We start from the raw sequence: 20,279 nt of genomic DNA, 5'->3' as shown, positions 1-20,279 counted from the left end.
CAAAGGTTCTCTGAAAATTTCCAAGTACCCCGATACTGCCTTGCCTGTGCACTGGAACACATCTGAAACTCAAGCACTGCATTTGGGAATTGGTGGCATTTAATGAATCTCCAAGAAAAAAATGAATCATTCTTCTTGTCTAGAAATGTGATTATTAATTAGTTCAGTACCCCTTATAATTAAGCACTTGAGGTTTTATTTTCCTCTAGGGATGTGGTTTAGAGAATACGTTATTTTCATTTTTTAAATAAAAATATTGTACACTCAAAGTAGCGAAAAGTACACTAGTCTATCCTGACCCCTAGTTCTACTCCCTAATGTCAGTAATTGTGAACACTGTCTTGCGTGCCATCTAGAAATTTTCCATGTATGCACATATATATTCACGTAATGGAAGAATATGTATATTATTTTTCAAACACAAATGAGATCCTATTCTATATGCTGTCTTTAAACTTGCTTTTTAATTTAATATATCTTTTACAATTTCACATGTCAGCACATAAAAATCTCGTGAATTCTTTAGAACACGGCATGTAAGGAGGTACTACAACTTATTAAACGATTCTCCTGTGAATAGGCATTTGGATTCTTCTCTGTTTTTCACAGTTATAAACAATGCACATGAAATATCCTTGTTCCAGTAGGATAATTTTTTAGAAGTAAAATTGCTGCATACACTTTAAATTTTGACAAGTACTACCAAATTGCCCTCCAAGAGTTTGCACCAATTTGCATGCCAACAACAGCATGTGATAATGTCTAATTTTTTCACATCCTTGCCAACACCAGGTATTCTCAAAATTTTAATCTTTGCCAGTGGGAGAGATAAATGAATGATATTTCATGATGATTTATTGCATCATGTAGTACAGAATGTTTTAACTTTATGTAGTCAATTTTACTTTATGGCCTCTGGATTTTCTATGACTTAGAAAGGTTTTCCCCACACCAACAGTATAAAAAAATTTAACCAAGTTTTCTTTAACATGTTTACATTTTTAATTTTATATTTGAATCTTTGATCGATCTGAAATGTATTTCACTGTAAAAGACAAGGTACTGGTCCAATTTCACGCTGATTGCTTACTAGAAAATCATAGTGGCAGGGAGCCAAGAATTCCTACAAATCAAAAAAGATCTCATTTGTGGCAGATATTAGTGTTTGTCAAGCTGTATTCACAGATGTCCTCGCCCCTCTTTAAACAGGTGTGTGAAAATAGCAATCGATGTGGGAATTGTAGTATGCTCAGATAACATTGGGTGATGCTGCCAGCAGTCATGGCAAGGAAATGATGGCTCAGTTTTCCTCCACAGAATGGTCTTAATTTTGACTGGTCTGATGGCACCAAATCCTCTTTCACTTTTTGGAAAGACGAGGAGTCCTCCCTCCATGGTGACTGCGTTTTTGCCGACACCAACGGACGCTGGCATAGCACAGCCTGTGAGTCATTTCTGCAAGGTGCCATTTGTCATGTGCCCCCTGGTAGGTACAATTCTATTCAACTCAAAAATATACCCTATGTAACTACTGTATGCAAGGCACTATGCTAAGCAAGGGATATGAGGATGAGTATAGTAAGAAGTCTGTGTCTTCAAGAAGCCTCTGGTCTGGTGGGTGATGTAAAGAAAAACAGAACTACAAAATGATCCAAGAGAGGTAGCAAATGTTGTGGGGGTTATCAAGAAACAGAATGCATTGTATCCATTTGGAGAAAGGTAGAAAAGCTTCTTGAAGGACTCGGCAGTGCATATGGGCCTTGATAAATGAGTGGGTGTAGATGGCTAATAATGGGACATGGAAAGGCATTCTGAGCAGAAAAGCTGGATGAAAATGGGGAAGGAAGGCAGGACTAGGATGTCCGGCAAAGCCGATGTTGGAATTTGCCTGAATGCAGGTTAGGCGTAAGGGAGGGGTGGGAAATTAGATGAGAAACATGGGCTTCAAGCATGTGTGGAGGACTTTGAGGATTCAAGTTTAAATCAAAGATGGATAGGATTCCAGAGCTACAATAAGATGATGGTGATATTGTTTGGATATTTTGTAGCTATCTGGCTCTGCACTTTACATAATATCTCATTTACACTTAAAGTTCACCTGTCCTAACCCCTTTATTAAAAATGAAATGTAAATTCAGAGCATTAAATAGCTTCCTAAGTGTCTCACAGCTGTCCATCACCAGTACCAAGAGTAGAAATCAGGTTTCCTGCACAGAATTCGCTAACACAAGCTGGCCTCCTTTTAAATCTCTCATTTAGTAAAAGTGCGTGTATTTACTTGCATTCTGGGTACTGTATCAAATAACATACAAATTATATATCTTTAGATCAAAACAATCCAGATTAAATATAAATGATAGCCACATGTATCTTGGAAAAGCTAATTGTGCTTCTAAAACACCATAAAAGCTGTCCTTCCCCCTCCCCCCCGCTTTTTTTTGTTGTTGTTAGCTCTTGCCTTTTCTTGGAATCTTGTCCTTTCAATAACAATGCATTTATTGAATGCTTCAGAAGTGTCAGGCTTTAACTCATTGAAACTTCTCAACTTGTAAGGAAGGTGGCTGTGTGGCATACACCAGTAATCGCAGCACTTTGGGAGGCAGGAGCAGGAGGACCTCTTCAGACCAGGAGCTTGAGACCAGCTTGGTTAACACAGTGAGACTCTTTCTCTACAAAAAAAAAAAAAAAAAAAAAAAAAAAAATCAATTATCTGAGCTTGGTGGTGCGTGCCTGTAGTCTGCTACTTGGGAGGCTGAGGCTGGAGGATCACTTGAATCCAGGAGTTTGAGGCTGCAGTGAGCTATGATTGTGCCACTGCACTTCAGCCTAGGTGACAGAGTGAGACTTTGTCTCTTAAAAAGTTTTCTGTAATTTAAAAAAAATATTTTTAAAGGTTTTGTTGTTAGCTCTCTTTTATAAAGAAACCAAGTGCAAGGTAACATGCCCATGGCCACGCAGCTAATAAGTGGTGGAGCCGGGATCTCAGCATGGATGTGTCTAACTCTCATGCTGGCTCTCTGAAATAAAATCCCCCTGGAGTTCCCTTATTTATTTTATGTTATGCTACATTATGATACTTTATTGAATGCATTATTTTCTTTCATAGGTTTATTAGTGGGTAAGGACTTTTCAAATCTGTGATACACGGCACTGCATGAAATGCATACATTTGGAAATCTCTTTTGCCAGCGTCAGTCAGCTGCCACTCTCTCTGGGAGTCATAGCCCCTGCTTGTTCCAACCTTTAGGATGCTAACTGTAAACATGAAAGAGCCACGCTCACCCAGGCAGCACCCAAACTAAGCCTACAAAGCTGTGCATTAGCATATTTTGTTATGTTTATGTAAAGATTCTTTCTGTCAGAAATGCTATAAACTGGTCGTAGTTTTATAATCATTTACATGAAACCCAATCTTTTGGAGTATTACCATGAAAATCTTGTTACACATATTTAGCTTGGTCTTTTATAAAATGTAGTATAATATTTATCTCAATAAATAAACCCAGTCACCACCCTGAAATCATAACTGGTTTTTCTTCACAGAAACAAGACCATCTGAACACCCAGAGTTGTGCTCCGAAACATCTATTCCCTGGATAAAATTTAAAAGTAATTGCTACAGTTTTTCTACAGTCCTAGACAGTATGAGTTTTGAGGCTGCTCATGAATTTTGCAAAAAGGAAGGTAATTGTTTTTGTGATGGTAAAAATTCTTTCATGTGCTCTTTCTTGCCATTTCAGTAAACAATGTGGATTTCTTTATTCATCCCATTATTTAGTGACTTTAGAAGCAACAAAAACTATTGAAAAAATAAATACTATTAACATTTCTTGTTTGGAGGACGGCTACTCTATGAAACAGTGTCCAGTGTAAATTTGGAAACCTGAGATGATGTCTCAGCACACTGCACTTTCTGAAGAAAACGCTCCTTTTGCATGCATTTGCATTATGAATTTTGAATGTTCCCTAAAATTAATATTCTATGCCTTAACTTCTGAAGTGCAAGCTTATATCTTTTTAAAACTGTGGTTTTACTTTTTTAATTTAAAGTATCTTATTTACAATGGAAATTTTCACTTTTCAAAACCTGAGCTTTACAAATAATGGTATAGGAAACATTTTTTTAAGTATATTTATGTGTAAACACAAATATTCCTTTGCTACTTGTCTCTCTTATAGGTTCTAATCTTTTAACAATCAAGGATGAGGCTGAAAATGCATTTCTCCTAGAAGAGCTGTTTGCTTTTGGTTCTTCTGTCCAGATGGTTTGGTTGAATGCTCAATTTGATGGTAACAGTAAGTGATTTGGGTAGAGGAGAGGACATAAATAAATACATGGTTGTTAAAGCTGATGATAATGGCATCTGTGAGCCAGAAAACTCTCCTTGGATACATTTTCTGTGAAAAAAAATAGCATGAAGCCTAAAGCCATTTCTTCCAAAAACAACACTGCAACCCTTTTCTCTACGCTTTTGTCTTTTAAAATAATCCCAGAACACCAAAAATAAAAACAAACAAACAATAACATGTTTATCTTTATGCTTAGCAGGAGGATGCTTGACTGGAACTTTGTGTTCACAGACTTAGTCACCGCATACCAAAACCATATTTACTTGAAAATATCCCAGGTTTCTAAATGTTATAAAAGCACGATAGAGTTATGGAAATGTTTCCATGATAAACTGTGCTGTTAGGATTCTGATTTGTTACTCATAAAAACCAGAGTTTGTAATAAAATGGAATCATGGTATTCTTTTCTTTATGTAATTGATGGTTATTGAAAGGTACTTGTGAAGAAAATTATTTTAATTGGTATGGAGAGCTTGTTATAGTGGTGTACCGAGGTGGGGGGTGAGCCTACCCTTTCGAGGAGGAGTATTTTAATCACCAACATTGTTCAGAATTTCAAGCAGATGGTGATAATAAAAAGCAGACCAACTTTTAGTTAGCTGTATTGTTAGTTTTAAATTATTTTCAGACAATACACTATTGCCCACACATGGGATGGACTGTCCTACCGCCCCTACCCCTTTGGTACATGGCTGGCTTGCTATTAAAGAAATTCACTGTAAAATCTTTTTAGAAAGCGAGCCTTTTTGTAATGATGAAGATGTTAGGACTTCAAAGGATTTTTCTTGACTCAATTAGTTTTGTTTATCAAATGATTTCTTTAAATTGATCGTATATATATGGAATATTTCAAAATTCAAACTGTCACATTAAGAAACATGATAACCTAAATGACCTAAATTAGAACACTGTACCTAAAATAAAGAGGCAACTTTATTAACGCCTACCTTTTGATGCTGAGTACATGACTATATTTACTGAGTTGAATGTATTAGTTCAAGAGTCTCATTAAATTCAGGGGGTGCTTTTTATGGTTAATTCCAGTCTTAGTATGTTTGGTAACCATGCACATAATTCATAATGAGTCAGCAATTTTCTCACAGCTGAAACCATAAAGTGGTTTGATGGAACTCCCACAGACCAGTCAAACTGGGGCATTCGGAAGCCAGACACAGACTACTTCAAGCCCCATCATTGTGTTGCCCTGAGGATCCCGGAAGGATTATGGCAGCTATCCCCGTGTCAAGAAAAAAAGGGCTTTATATGTAAAATGAAGGCAGGTAGGTAAAATCAGAGAGTAATTCTTCATTTTGATTCTACCTTAACTAATGTGACTGATTTCTTCGGCATTTAAAGGTTTTAAAATCCAAGTTTAGAGAATATTCAGATAGATTCTGACGTTATTGTCGTGTTCTGCACCAAACAAGTCAGAGAATAGTTCAGCTCCTTCTTTCTCTGATAGGAGAAAAAAAAAAAATCATTATAAATCAGCTAAAAGACTATGATTTTTCTTGTGTTACCCTGGTTGATCACCTAATGGACAAAAAAGCATTTTCCCTCAAGCAAATACAACTAGGAATGTAAACCAGCAACCTTCATTCTGGTGACTGCTATTCAGAATTCTTAAGGTTTATGTTTTGTCTCAGGCAATATAATCTAGGCTTATGTACATTTGTTGTGGACAAGGAGATGTTATTCTCTGTTGCAAGCATAATGTGTCCTAAAAGTCACATTCTAACTTAATCATGAGCAACATACTTAGTGTTTAGTAATTAAAAAAGAAAACAATAATTTTAGAAATCTAAGCTAGAAACTTCTAGTCAGTTGCAAACAACCAAAGAGAGGGTGTTAAGGAGGATCACTGATGGTGGGAAAATGTCTATAATAATTACAGCAATTTCTAGATGTCAGTATTATAAAGTAGGGATCGCTGTGGCCTGGACTACTAGAGAAGGCTGCAGACGTGAGGTTTTAGGATCCCAAAGGATGAAGAGAATTATAGAAGCTGGAGCAGAAGAGGAAAAGGCCCAGACTGATTAAAGGCAGCAACTAAGAATGTATTTCAATTAGAGCAAAGGGCTCACGTTAGGGGGTGATGGGAATAAAATTGGACAGTAATGTAGGATCCTTTCACAGAGAGTGCCAGGCTAAAGAGCTAAACTTTGTGGTGGAAGAGACAAACCCCTATGTGCTCTGTAGACACCTGTGATGAAGTAGAACTCATGAGGCTATGAAGAGAAACATTTGTAATTTAAGTAATTGAACTAGGAATGAAAGAGGAGGGGCGAAATAGGAAGAGAGAATCACCAGCCTTGGTGACTGATCTGATACTGGGAATGAAGGAGAAAACACTGCAGGTGTGGGCACCAATGTCTGAAACCCCCACAATGTGAGTCTCAACTCTGTGTGAAAAACATGGCTAAGCCTGATAAATAATGTGACCAAGTTATCACTAGCGTTTAAATATCAAGAACAAATCAGAAACACTTCATGTCTTACAGGACTTTAAAGCTTCCTATTATGCAGATGACACCTCTTTCATCCTTTGTAGCAGCTTTCCAAGGTTGTGGAGCAATTTAAATATCCCCATTTTACAGATGGGAAAAGTGCCTGTCCAAACTGAGGCTACATCAAGGACTACAGAGAAAACTCTAAGTTTTCTAAGTGCTCCTTCCATGCCTCCCACTGCATCTATTCTGAGAACAAACACTCTTAACAGTCTTTCTTAAAGATGTATCTTTGTGTTTAAAGTGATGGTTATCCCAAGTACACTGTATAAAGTGTATGACTATATTCAATTATCACTTGTATTCTGAAAATTTGTGCATCTGATATGCATCAATTTAAAAGAAGTGTCTTCATAAAAACACAATAATACATGTTTTCAACAGTTTAATGCAACATTAAATGGCATTGTTTTTATATTAAAAGAACAAGTCTGGGCCAGGTGCAGTGGCTCACACCTGTAATCCCAGCACTTTGGGAGGCAGAGGCAGGTGGATCACTTGAAGTCAGGAGTTCAAAACCAACCTGGCCAACATGGCAAAACCCCATCTCTACTAAAAATACAAAAGTTAGCTGGGTGTAGGGGCGCATATCTGTAATCCTAGATACTAAGGAAGCTGAGGCAAGATAATTGCTTGAACCCAGGGCAGAGGTTGCAGTGAGCCAAGATCGCACCATTGCACTCGGGCCTAGGCAACAGAGTGAGACTTCATCTCAAAAAAAAAAAAAAAAAAAAAAAAAAAAAAAAAAAAAAGTCTGTTTTTTAAAAGTATGGTTTTGCTATTGGTAATGGTGTTTATTTTTTTCATGTCTATCAGAGTGAATGCGCATCAGTAGGACATCAAGGCACTTTTTTTACTCACAAATCCATTTCTTCTTCTTCCTCTGGTTCATTCTCTATATCTTTCTCTGGATCTTTACCTAGATCAAAAATAGAAGAGTTCACATTTTGATATAACATCTACTTAAAAGATGTGTTTTTACAGTAGAAAGTTTTAAAACAGGAACTCTCTAACTTTTTGGATGGAGAAGCTGTTGCTCATTCCCCAAGACCCATGAGACACAAAGGTGAGAAGATGCTGATTTAAAAATCCTTGTAAAGAGGCAGGCAGATTATCATTGCTGGACAAACTCCATATAAGATCCCAGCAAAACTGTGAGTTCCTTGTATGCAGGGTTTATATTTTACTCTATATTTATTGCAGCACAGTGCTGGAACTGAATGAAAACTTTTTGGCTTGAGAAAAAAAAAAAAAAGCAGGGTGTGTGTTTGTGAGCACTAATAACAGTGATTACAGTAAATCAAAGGTCAGCAAATTTTTTTGTAAAGGGCCAGCTAGTAAACATTTTAGACTTTGGGAGCCATATGGTCTCTGTCACATGCCATTGTAGCACGAAAGCAGCTGTAACGATACATCAATGAATGAGTGTGGCTAAGTTCCAGTAAAACATTTTTTGTAAAAACAGGTGACCCAGTTTGTTCCATGGACCATAGTTTGCTGATCCCTGTGTAAGTAATGACATATTTTTGCTGAATTAAAAGAAAAACCTCATTTTAATTTTTGTATTTGATCTTAGATATTCGCACTGCAGAGGAGCTGCCAGAAAAAGGTACGTTTGAAACCATACAGAACATTTTGATTTTTCTTAGAAATAATAAGATAGAAAGCAACTGTATGACAGTATCTACATTATTTCATCGCCATTGACATTTTTCTTTTAAAAATATATATATATATTCTTTCAGGACCAAGTCACAGCATCATTCCTCTTGTGGTAGTCCTGACACTCATAGTCACTGTGGCCATTTGCACTCTTTCCTTCTGCATCTACAAGCAAAACGGTGGTTTCTTCGGGAGACTTGCAGGGTTTCAGAATCCTTACTATCCTGCAACCAACTTTAGTACGGTACATTTAGAAGAAAATATTCTCATTTCTGATCTTGAGAAGAGTGACCAATAATAATGAGGTCAGAGAATGTCCCAGCCACCAGGGTGAGTAAAGAAGACTAAACAGGAGTCTCATCTGCCTTTCCCTTTACAGCCCACATGCTATTAGAATGTGAATTGGGTCACTATTTTAATTATTCTTGAAGTGATTACTGGTTTTGAATTTTAACCAAATCAGATGGGTTTTGATTTATTCATTTCCCTAAACTGTGATCCATTCTTAAAAAGGGGAAATTATGCATTGGTTATTTTTCAGAAAGACAAGAACTATTAAAAGAAACTCCCTATTGAAAATTCTCAAATCAATATGAGTAATAGTTTTTGCATTAATGTGTCTCTACTAAAATTTGGGGGATTAAAACTAATCTGGTATCTATTCAGACATTTACCCACACTTATACCATTAAGAAAGACAGAAAGAAGCAAAAAACAATTAATCTTGTACATGAGAGGAAAAGGAAAGGGCTTCTGAGAGGATTCTTAGTTGTTTCTTTTGAATTCACTTTTAATAGCAGGATTTGAAAAATACTAATTTCTATGCTTAAGGATCACAGGTTCTGGGCTCTCAACTGATATGTAAGGTGACATTCATTTTTATTAGGTCTAACATCTCAAGCTAAAGGAGAAAAAAATACCTTCTTTTAAATGGCAAAGACCTTCGTTAGCAGCACACTTTTATAAACAACCATATAGTTAAAATGTGGCCTTAAACCTTCAATTACTAAATGATTACTAAGTTGGATATTTTAAAATGTCTTATAGATAAGCTTAAAGTAATATATTGAAACTTTAACAGTTGTACTGTTAAAACTCATGAACTTTCTGAAAAACTAAAGATGTAGAATAATATCTAACACTCTTAACAACTGGAAGATATAAAATGTAACTTGGATTTAAAGGGGAAGAGCTAAAGATCTGAATTATAGTTTCATTAGAACCAGACAGACGATTGTTGAGAAGTACTAAATAAATTAGTAATCTAGATATCTTTATTATGTAAATGAGTTTAGGTGTTCTATTTAATAAGCTATTTTCTGGGAACCATCTCCTTTTATATTAGTCTACTTAGTGTAGATGGTAAATAATGATTATGATACTGTCTGTAAATAAAAAATTACAGATTTTATTTTCCTTTTTTGGTTCCTTATAAAGAAAACAGCTTCATAATCAATATCTAAAAATGTACTCATTACATAACTGTTTATTGGATTTTATCAAGAAAAAAGTGTAATGGGCATGGTGGCATGCACCTGTAGTCCCAGCTACTTGGGAGGCTAAGGGAAGAGAACAAACTGAGCCCAGAAGTTGGAGGCTGCAGTGAGTTATGGTTGCTCCACTGCACTCCAGCCTGGGCAACTGAATGAGACCCCAACTCAAAAAAAGTGCTGTTCTAGAAACAGAGATGCTAAGGTGAGCAACTTGGGGTAAGGGCTATCTTTTCATGGCACTTATTTTCTAATGAGGGAAAACTGACAGTAACTCAGTAAAGAAATGCATATGCAGAAAATAGCAAGTGGTTATGAAAATGAAGTAAAGTTCCATGATAGAGAGAAACTGCGGGCTCTCAGGGCCTCCCTGAGAGTGTGCATTTTAATTATTACAACCAACTGCCTCAAAACCAGTGGCCACTAGTCACAAGGGGGAGCTCTGAGAGAAAGTATGAATGAATTTCTAGGAGGCAAACCATCATCATTAGAAATACAATTTGAAGAGAATACCACTAAGAATGGAATCCTTGTGGCCTGCAGCAGTTAACCCAGCTTCCAAAAGCAGCTCTTTGCTACTGTTATAATAATTTACACACTGAGACAGTCTACTTCCATAATTTTTTAAGTATTGGGACTTCATTTTTTAAAAGATATTATATGATGTGGCAGTTGCGTATTTATGACTCAAAAGAATAATTGGCTTGAACTCACCAGATGGTATAAAAGCCCAATTTAACAATCTTTTGAGTGGAATTAAAGTTCTGTTCTTTTCAATGGACTTGTAAAAACTGCTAATCAACCAGCCTTCCTGTCAGGGTATATAGTCACACATAGTAATTTGACAAAACACACCATTCGGAAAGTGACTTTGCAGAAATAAGCAGTATTGCTTGTCAATGATCCATGCTTTGGTGTTTAGTATTGAACAACACCTCCGGAGAATCTGGACCCATGGACAGATCACACACTTCTTGCCATTACTGAATTTGCAGAAATAGCACTGAAGTATTCTGCTACACTTATATATATGCAATTTTTTTGACATTTTTTTTCACTTTTTTTTTTTTTTTTTATGGAGTCTCGCTCTGTTGCCACGCAGGAGTACAGTGGCTTGATCTCAGCTCACTGCAACCTTCGACTGCCTGGTTCAAGCGAGTTTCCTGCCTCAGCCTCCCGAGTAGCTGGGATTACAGGCGCACACCACCACGCCTAGCTAATTTTTGTATTTTTAGTAGAGACAGGGTTTCACCATGCTGGCCAGGATGGTCTCAATCTCCTGACCTCGTGATCCACCCACCCCAGTCTCCCGAAGTGCTGGGATTACAGGCATGAGCCGCCGCACCCAGCCTCATGTGTATTTTTAATCTGAACTAGATTTTGTAGCTATAAGACGAAAAGAAAAAAAAAGTAGCAGGTAATGGGTATATTATACACTATTTTGGTGATGGTTACACCAGACTTTACCACTACATACTGTATTTATGTAACAAAATTACACTTGTACTCCTTACATTTATGCCAAAAAAACAGCAGGATCACAAATTCACACATAGATAATGTGCCCTTTCAAAAGTCAATTATTTTCTATAACTAATTTGAGCATCTTTATAGACTCTGAGTAATGGAAATTCTTGGGTTTTTCCATTTAACAGTATCTTGGGCTCTTACAATTACAACAGTCTTCTTTCAGGTTTAAATGTTTACTGAATGTTCACTTAAACATTGTCTTTTGGAGTTTCTTTACTCTTTTCAAAATGGTGGTTGCATATATGAGAACTTGCTGTGTCCTGATAGTGTTGAGGGGAGAAGGTGATAACTTACGGTGGATGTATGTTAGCTGATGTCCACTGAGAATAGCTGTCTGGCCTCACTCTTGGGAATTCTGCTGGCACCTGCTGTTAAGTCTGCAGTTGCTGCAATCTGTAGTCTGTTCTCTTTGATTTGGCCTCATTCTGGCTGTCCCTGGTGCTGTCTTATCTCATGAGAAGTGACTGTGTCTCCTGTTGAATTCCCTATCTGGACACTGCAGTTCTTGGCTACAAGGCAGTCACTTCACCCCTGCAGTGGTGAGATCCTATTAGCTACCATTAGCTACTCTTTTAGTACAGAAAGGCAAAATGCCCTAGCAAACAATCCCACAGTCTTGGTGGATTAACACAACAAAGGTTTATTTCTCACCCACACCTCGATGGGCTGGCAAGAGGACTTTGCTCTATTCAGTCATTCATGGGTCCATGCTCCTCCTATATAGCCAGCCCTCTGTCTCCTAAGGCCTGGAGTCCTCCATGGGCCTCCAATCTGTGGCTGACAGAGGATGTTAACTTGAGACCCATCTTTGATTCATTATGGAGCTTCCACAGGCTGTTGAAATACATCCTCTAAGTCAACAGTCTTCGAACTGGGGACACATGCCTTAGGAATACAGGAGCATGGGTATTTTAAGAAACTTAATTTCCAGAATCATCATGTATATTTTTTTCTTATAACTGATTTGCCTGAGAGCACACCTGGTTCTTCTTTCCCACCTCTCTTTACACAAATGCCTTTCTCTACCTTTAAAAAGAAAAAGAAATGGCTTTCATTTCAGATCTTACTATGGGAAAATCCTCCATGGCTCCAAAGAAAAATATTCAAAGTATTGATGTCAGTGAAGCTTCTTTTAATAAAAAAATCATAAACTCATTCTGTAGATCCTCATGTCTTTTTCTGTGTTAGAACATTTTTCTGTTAAAGTTGAAGCAATGACTTAGAAATGAGTTATTTTGCCCCATGTTCATATTCTGAATTAATATGTATTATACAGTGGAACAGCTGGAGTGCTAACCACCTTCATTTGAGAATTTATCTCATCTATTACCTGACTATTGTCAGAGAACATGCTATAGAAAAAGTCTGGTGAAAGCAAAGTGAAGTGTGTGTTGCTAAGAACCTAACATATTATGTTATCCAGAAGAAAGTCCCAAGGCTTGATTTATCTTAGATTTCTATGTGAGTTGTGAGGATCAGTATTAACAAGCTTCTTTGAACTGAAAAATGAATTCAGACCTTTTCTGAACTTTTTTTTTATTTGGCTCATTGGTTTGACAACAAGGATTGACTTTACCCATTAAGTTTCATGATGAACATTTTGTGTTAATTGAATGAACTAAATCTGCTGCTCTTGTGTTCTGATTAAAGCTTGTAATATGATAAAGGCATTTTAATAGAAAATAGTATTGACCGAACTATAATGAATTGATATTTTACTTTTCCCAGCCTTCATTTGTATATTAGGTAAAGCAAGGTGCCTGTAAGTGAGAGAGTAACAGGCATAATGAACAGTTACTTGAAGGGTCTTAGTAAAGCCTTTTAATTTTACTTGTAGGAAATTGACATGAATCATTCTAATGACTGGGTAACAAATCATTTTGCAAGTAGGGTGCTTCCAGTTCTTTGTGTTACAAAAAACTGAAGGAGGACATAATCAAACAGTTAGCTGATAGATGATAGAAAAATTTTTTAATGTAGAATCACTGATTTTTTTTTGGCACCTATGAGAAAGGAATTCAAATAATAGAGGGATATCGTTATAACAAACCTCCTTTTATTCCCATCTACCTATTTAATATGAACAAAGTTTCCATGTTAAGATAAGTTAGAGTATGCTGTGGAAACAAACCCTGCAATACCAGTGGTTAAAAACAAAACTCAGAAGTTAATTTATTGATCATGCGAAGCCTGCTATGGTCAGGACGCTTGCCTCCAAGCAGTAGCTCACAGGTCCAGGCTGTGTCCTACCTCCAGAACATGGGGCTTCCAGTGCTGCTTTGGCACTAGAGAACTGTTAAGTTCCCAGGTTCAGGAAGAAACACTTGGCACTTCCACTCGTGTGTCATTGGCTGGAACTAGTCACATGACCTAAGCTAACTGAAAGGAAGTCCAGGAAGTCTTCTGCTTTGTGTGCTCAGGAAAAAGAGGATAACTGACTACAGTTAGCACCAGCAATTTCTACCAGAGTTTCTCAGCATGTATACCTACAAAAAAAGGAAAGAGAGAACGGAATTGATGCTGAAGCTTGATTTATACTAGTAATTTTTAACTAATGCTAATTAATTTTTATCTGTGATACATCCATTTCATTAAGAGATCCATTTGCTATCATTTTAGTTGGACATATACTGATCTTATTTTAATCTTTGTAACATATTTATTTTGTTCTGATCAATTGTATACTAACAATAATTGAAATGACAACTCAATGTAGAAGAAAATGTATAATACTTAGAGCCTATGTTCACAGGGACTTCTTAAAAAATAATTTTAATTTATATACATATTTTTACTGCAGGAAAATATGATAAGGTAATGAATAAAATATTTCACAAATAAAAGTATATTTCATTAGGATAAAATTCTGGGGGGGAGTTGGAATGGAAATACAAGATTAAAAGAAAGTAATATCTCTGACTGCTGTGTATTTCTATTTTTAAATAGATTATGATAGAACTCAAATTGTTGTAGTATCTCCAGTCAAAGGAACTTAGGCTTCTTGAGAAAGTAGTTGATTGCAGGTCTAAGGCAGGAAAACACAAGATGAAACTGGAATATCTTGTGACGGCAGAAAATAAGGAGGTGCTCACAGAAAGATGGGGCATGTCCAAAGGGCACAGGAACCAACCTGAAGGAGCTCTCCAGTGGAAATGTTGGAACAATTTGAGCAAAAAATAAAAAATGATAATATTGGATTATAACCCATACAATACATATCTGTGTGTCCATACTGATGTAAACAATTGAATGAGTGAATGAAAGAATGAAAAGAAGACACAGTTCTTCTCCCCAGCAAATTCCAATTAATAAATGTAGAAGAAATGGGAGAAACAAAAATCACTATCAGGAAAACACAACAATAATAATTGTTGTTGGCAAGACCTACAAGTTGGTGCAAAAGTTAGGGGGTGAATGTTTGAGGAGAAACAGAATATTTGCATAACCTTACAGTATTCCCCCCAAAATAATCACTAATTACAAAGGGAAAGTAATAACTTTACAGTAAAGAAACTTCTTTAATCAAGGGATCAAGGTTAACAGAAGCAGTAATAAGCCACATCAGCATCATGTACCCCCTGGTATGGCACTGAGGAGGGCACATGACTTCTTTGGTATCCTCCCCAAAATGCATAATCTCAACTTAATCATGAAAAAACATTAGATAAATCCAAGTTGAGGGACATTCCACAAGATAAATGATCACTTCAAAAGTGTCCAGGTCATGAAAGAAAGGAAAGATTGAGGAAATGTCAAGGATTGGAGGACACTAAAGAGACATGACAACTACATGCAAGTTGAAATCCTAAACTGGATCCTGGAACAGAAAATGGACTTTATGGGAAAATGGGAAAGTAAAATAAAGTCTGTGGCTTAATTAATAGTATTGTACCAGTATTAGTTTATTTGTTTTGATGATTATACCATGGTTTTGTGAGATGTACCGTTAGAAGAAGCTGAGGGAGGCTGTACAGGAACTCTCTGGACTAAGTTGGCAATTTTTCTATAAACCTAAAATCATTTCAATATACAAAGTTAACATTTTGCTATGATATTATTCCATTGGCTATATTAAAAGGGCGATAAGGCACTTTTATTTTTACACGTCATTATTTATAATATTCTGAAAATTGCATCCTAATTATAAAAAATTTTGGCTGTCAACTTAGAAATTCGTGAAGCGAAATGCCTTCTTTCACAATTATTTTAGCAATTTTGTATGCTAGCCAAAAAGTTTGAGGACCACTGCTATATGATGTTTTTTCTCTCTTGTCTCAGATGAGAAGCAGTGCAAAACCCTGTGTGTCTCCAACCTACCTAACACACCATCCGCTGTAGGATTAGGACCCAGACACATCTTGCTGCAGGCCACACTGACTTCCATCTGCTCTCTTTTCTCTGCATTCTTCTTTTGTGTCACTTCCCTGTCTTATCAGTACTTCTAATTCTCATACTCCTGCTTATCCCCTACAACCTTATGCCTTAGTATTAATAGGGTACGGCAGGGAAAAACTCACTTCATTTCCATTTTGTTCTTAGAGAAGAAAAATTGGGAGACATTTCCAAAATGGCATGTACATCATGATTCTTATTGCCAACATTTATTAGAAACTTTGACTGTAGTGATTATCAAGATACATGCCTGGACTATTTATTACCTCTTTCCCCACCTTTCAAAATGAAGATTTAGAGCAGGAGTTGGCAGGGCCAAATCCAGCCTGCAGCCCATTTTGGAAATCAGGTTACTGGGACACTGCCATTCCGCATTCGCTCACATACTGTGCATGACTGCTTTCATGCTTCCGTGACAGAGCTGTGTGGTTGCAACAGAGACCGAATGGCCTGCAAAGCCTAAAATACTTACTTTCTGGACCTTTACAGGAAGTTTGCCAACCCCTGATTTAGAAAGTGAAAACCTAAATGGGGAAGTCTTACATACTTTAACGTATCTTAGCAAGCACTGTTATGTTAATGTATATGGGCAGCACTTAAAATATATTAATAAACAATTCTGATCAGTAAACATTTATTTAGAGCCTATTGTGGCCCAGAGAGTGTCATGTGCTCGGAGGCTATAAATACCAATAACACCCCATCTCTCCCCTCATGGAACTCAGTCTCGGGGAGAGGAATATGTAAATGATAAGTGCAATGCAATGTGACATAAATAATATCAAGAGGAAGAGAATCAGAAAAAAAAAGGAGAGGAGACTGATTAATTCTGTCAGAAGTAGACAAAGCCTTAACAATATAAGTAATATGTATTAAATTGTAAGAAATGTTAGATAAAACAGCTTTCTTTAGTATTTTTTGAGTTAGAAAGCAAGTTTTTAGCTTGGGGTCAGAATATTTTTAGAGAAAAATTTTAAAATGTGCCTAAATCTGAAATTCTGGATTTAAAAAAGTGAAACTATGCATGTGCCTCTAATACCTAATGACGAATTCTAATTGCAGAAGAATGCCAATAACTGAAACCACAAAATGAGCCCTACGTATACCGGTGACCTTCTTTACTCAGAATTAATTAACACAAGCACTTGTTTCTTGCAGAGCACTTTGCTGTAATTTAGAACAAATTAAGGAAAAAAATCATTCAAGTGCTGTTTTCTTCACACCATGAAGTAAGCATGATGGACCAAAGTTAACTCATTTAAGATATTATCATCCATTTTTTGTAATTATGAACAGCAATATCATCTTTTTCCTTCAAAAAAAGAAAAAGACACCCTGATCTATGCTATTTTCAGCTTGTTTCCTGTGCTTCTATTTATTAATGGAAATTGATTTTTCAAGATTAATGTAAAATGTGTTTATGTTTCTCCCATTAAGTCTCTTATTTATATTAGATTCAATGTATATGTTCTGGATATTTTTCAAATAAATATATTTTTAATATAATACAGCAATTTGCGAATTGTTAAAGGACCATTTGTAATGTTTTCTCCTGGCCCCCCCAGCCCTGAAACTGTAACTTTATTATTGTCTTCGCACAGTGGTTTGTGAATTAACTTGAGCTCCTTGAGTTCCTACTTCTAAGAAACTATTTAAACTTTACTCTTTATCTTCTTAGTATACAGAGCTTGGTAGGAGCTGGAAACCCGACTCACAGATTTAGGAAACAGTGAGTTCTTGTCCCTGTAGACATCAGAACTGTGGGGAGGGAGAGATAGAGAACCAGAAGGCAGTTGGCTGTAAGTATTTGGCTTTATTTCTGAGTTCTCTATTCTGTTCCTTTGGTCTATTCCTTTGTTCCTCTATTCCTTTGACTATTTTTATACCAGTACCATGCTGTTTTGGTGACTATGGCCTTATAGTATAGTTTGAAGTCAGATAATGTGATGCTTCCAGATTTGTTGTTTTTGCTTAGTCTTGCTTTGGCTCTATGGGTTCTTTTTTGGTTCCATACGAATTTTAGGATTTTTTTCTAGTTCTGTGAAGAATGATGGTAGCATTTTGATGGGAAATGCATTGAATTTTTAGATTGCTTTTGGCAGTATGGTCATTTTCACAATATTAATTCTACCTATCCATGAACATGGTATGTGTTCCCAGTCATTTGTGTCATGTATGCTTTCTTTCAGCAGTGTTTTGTAGCTTTCCTTGTAGAGGTCTTTCACCTCCTTGGTTAGGTATATTCCTAAACATTTTATTCCTCCTTGTAAATTAATAAACTGACATTGTGATGTCCTCCTCAGTCTCATGTATGATTTTGTTTGGGCAGTGGCAGCTCTGGAACATTGCTATAGGAGGTGCACAGGTGTGCGCAGTCTCACCAGAAAGGGGGTCTAGACCTGAGGAACTTGTCATGGTGCAGTGATTCCACAACAGGGACACCAGGCTTTCTTAGATGGCAGAACAGTCATATATTGGCATTATGACATCTACCTCAGCTTTTGCAGGTGTTTAGTTGAATAAGCCAAAGCATGGCATCCCCTGGTCCAGAAAAGAGTTATGTTTCTGTGACTTGAAACCAGGAACGATGCCTGGGGCATAATGGTGATCTTTAAGTTCCAACCCATCTCCACACAGCCTTCCTTTTCTTTGAAGACAACTAGGCCACTTCTGCCAGCTCTCATCTCTCTTATTTCATGGTAGTATTTGAGAGATCACAAATCTATTTCAAGCACAGTTTTACAGATGACAACAGAAGACTTAGAAATATTCTTTGATTTTACCAGTAATACATGGCTAATTTGTGACAATACATGAGAACTAATCTCATGATTCCCAGTTCTGATCTGGGTGGCTTGCAGTGTGACTGACCCCAGAGCACTGCAAGAAAGGAGGAGGTTAAGAGGAATGTGGGTCATGGTAGACCAGGGATAATGAAAGAGTCTATGTTATCAGACCATAAAATCAGAGAAAGGGAAAGAGGCTTCTCACCTGAATCAGATACCTGGGAAGGTGAGATATAGTTGCAGTTATGCACTGGTACCCAAATAGGTCTGTGGAATAGGAAAGAAGCCCCAAGGAGAGTTCTGAAGTGCGGAGTTGAAGGAAGGGAGTACAGAAGGGAGAATCAGGAACCCCAGAGGATACACAAAATGCCTGACAAACAATTAAATGCAAAGTTCCCCATTTGATTTTACTGATGGATCTTAGGAATGGCCAAACTTCCTCCTACGGCCCTGGATAGTAGCAAGAACTGGGTTGCTTCTGTTTTGCTTCATGTTTCCAGAGACTGATGCATTCTTATGAAAAGCTAGTGATTTACATCCAACCTGATCAAAGATATAAACAAACAGCCCTGCAAGTCACCTAATCACAGGTTTAAAAAAAGAACTTTAAAAGAGTCTTTTTTCACTAGTAATAACTGGAAAGTAGAAAAAGGGGACTAGAAGATCATTGAGTTTAGATTCCAATTGATCACATGTATATCAAATACAAATGCCAAGTCTTTTAGCATCAGTTTTATTCACCCTTCCTCACTTCCAGTCCTGTATGGATGCTGGCTATTCCTCCAAAGCCACACTCCACCCTTCTTCACCCTGCTGTGTGCCTCAGATGATGTCCCTTGGTGTCCTTGCCCTCTACTTTCGGTTGGGTCCAGCCCAGCGTGGGGCCGGGAAAGGAGATTTGAAGATGGAAATTAAGAAAGTTTGGAGGTTTGGGTCCCCTTGGCTCCCTCCTTGCCTTGCTGGAACCTAGCACTGGCCACATTCCTCCACTGGGGATACAGTGCCCAGTCACCTTCTCCTCTCCATAGCTTCAGTGTTTTCCAGATCCAGGAACAGCAAACACACTGCCTCTTCAGGCCTGGGGTGGTAAAGGCGCTCTGCAGCATGGAGCTGGCGGGGGAAGGGGTAGTTCATCATCCCTTGTTACTTCCTTTAACCTTTTCACACCTTTATAAATACAGTAGTCCCTTTAGTAAACTCTCTCTGGTGACCACTTCCAGCAAGCCACCCATTTCCTGGACAGCCCCTACTGATACAGCAAGCTTGCAAACATGGAACATGCTTTTGATATTGGAATGGCTCACTATTTAGCCATCTTTTTGTCCCCAGCTTTCCATTTCATTTTTGTGGGAAGCTTTTCCAACAAAGCAACATAAAATTCCAATTAAACACATGTTCAGCCCTACTAGACTCTGAGAGCAAGCATAATAAATCATTCCCAAGTAAGCCATTCTTGATCTAAAATAAGAGTGGACACTAAAAAAAAGTTATTATAAGCCCAAACTGCTAAATTATACTTTCATGACTGAACACAACTGTAATCCATATTATTATTTTAAATT

At 37.2% G+C, this 20,279-nt stretch overlaps 1 protein-coding gene across 9 annotated transcripts in view; it reads left to right on the top strand.

Annotated features, from left to right (window-relative positions):
• PLA2R1 (phospholipase A2 receptor 1) overlaps window positions 1–18,226 on the top strand; it is a 127,655-nt gene extending 109,429 nt beyond the window's left edge. For 5 of the 9 annotated variants that reach the window (XR_012421155.1, XM_074009268.1, XM_074009270.1 and 2 more), the window contains 7 exons: window positions 1,318–1,486; window positions 3,544–3,684; window positions 4,180–4,296; window positions 5,454–5,630; window positions 8,434–8,466; window positions 8,603–8,849; window positions 17,090–18,226. Coding sequence is in view for 8 of the 9 variants with exons in the window: in XM_074009268.1 (XP_073865369.1) it covers window positions 1,318–1,486; window positions 3,544–3,684; window positions 4,180–4,296; window positions 5,454–5,630; window positions 8,434–8,466; window positions 8,603–8,817 (852 nt within the window). In the remaining variant the exon portion in view is untranslated. Of the gene's footprint in view, window positions 1–1,317; window positions 1,487–3,543; window positions 3,685–4,179; window positions 4,297–5,453; window positions 5,631–8,433; window positions 8,467–8,602; window positions 9,107–17,089 lie in introns of those variants that run through there. The other 4 variants (XM_074009269.1, XM_015432273.4, XM_074009266.1 and 1 more) reach the window with 3 other exon arrangements.
• The last annotated feature ends 2,053 nt before the right edge of the window (window positions 18,227–20,279 follow it).

Source organism: Macaca fascicularis, chromosome 12 (assembly GCF_037993035.2).
Source record: "Macaca fascicularis isolate 582-1 chromosome 12, T2T-MFA8v1.1".
Taxonomy (NCBI): Eukaryota; Metazoa; Chordata; class Mammalia; order Primates; family Cercopithecidae; genus Macaca; species Macaca fascicularis.
The sequence above is the reverse complement of the archived record's forward strand: the minus strand, read 5'-3'. Positions and strand labels throughout refer to the sequence as shown.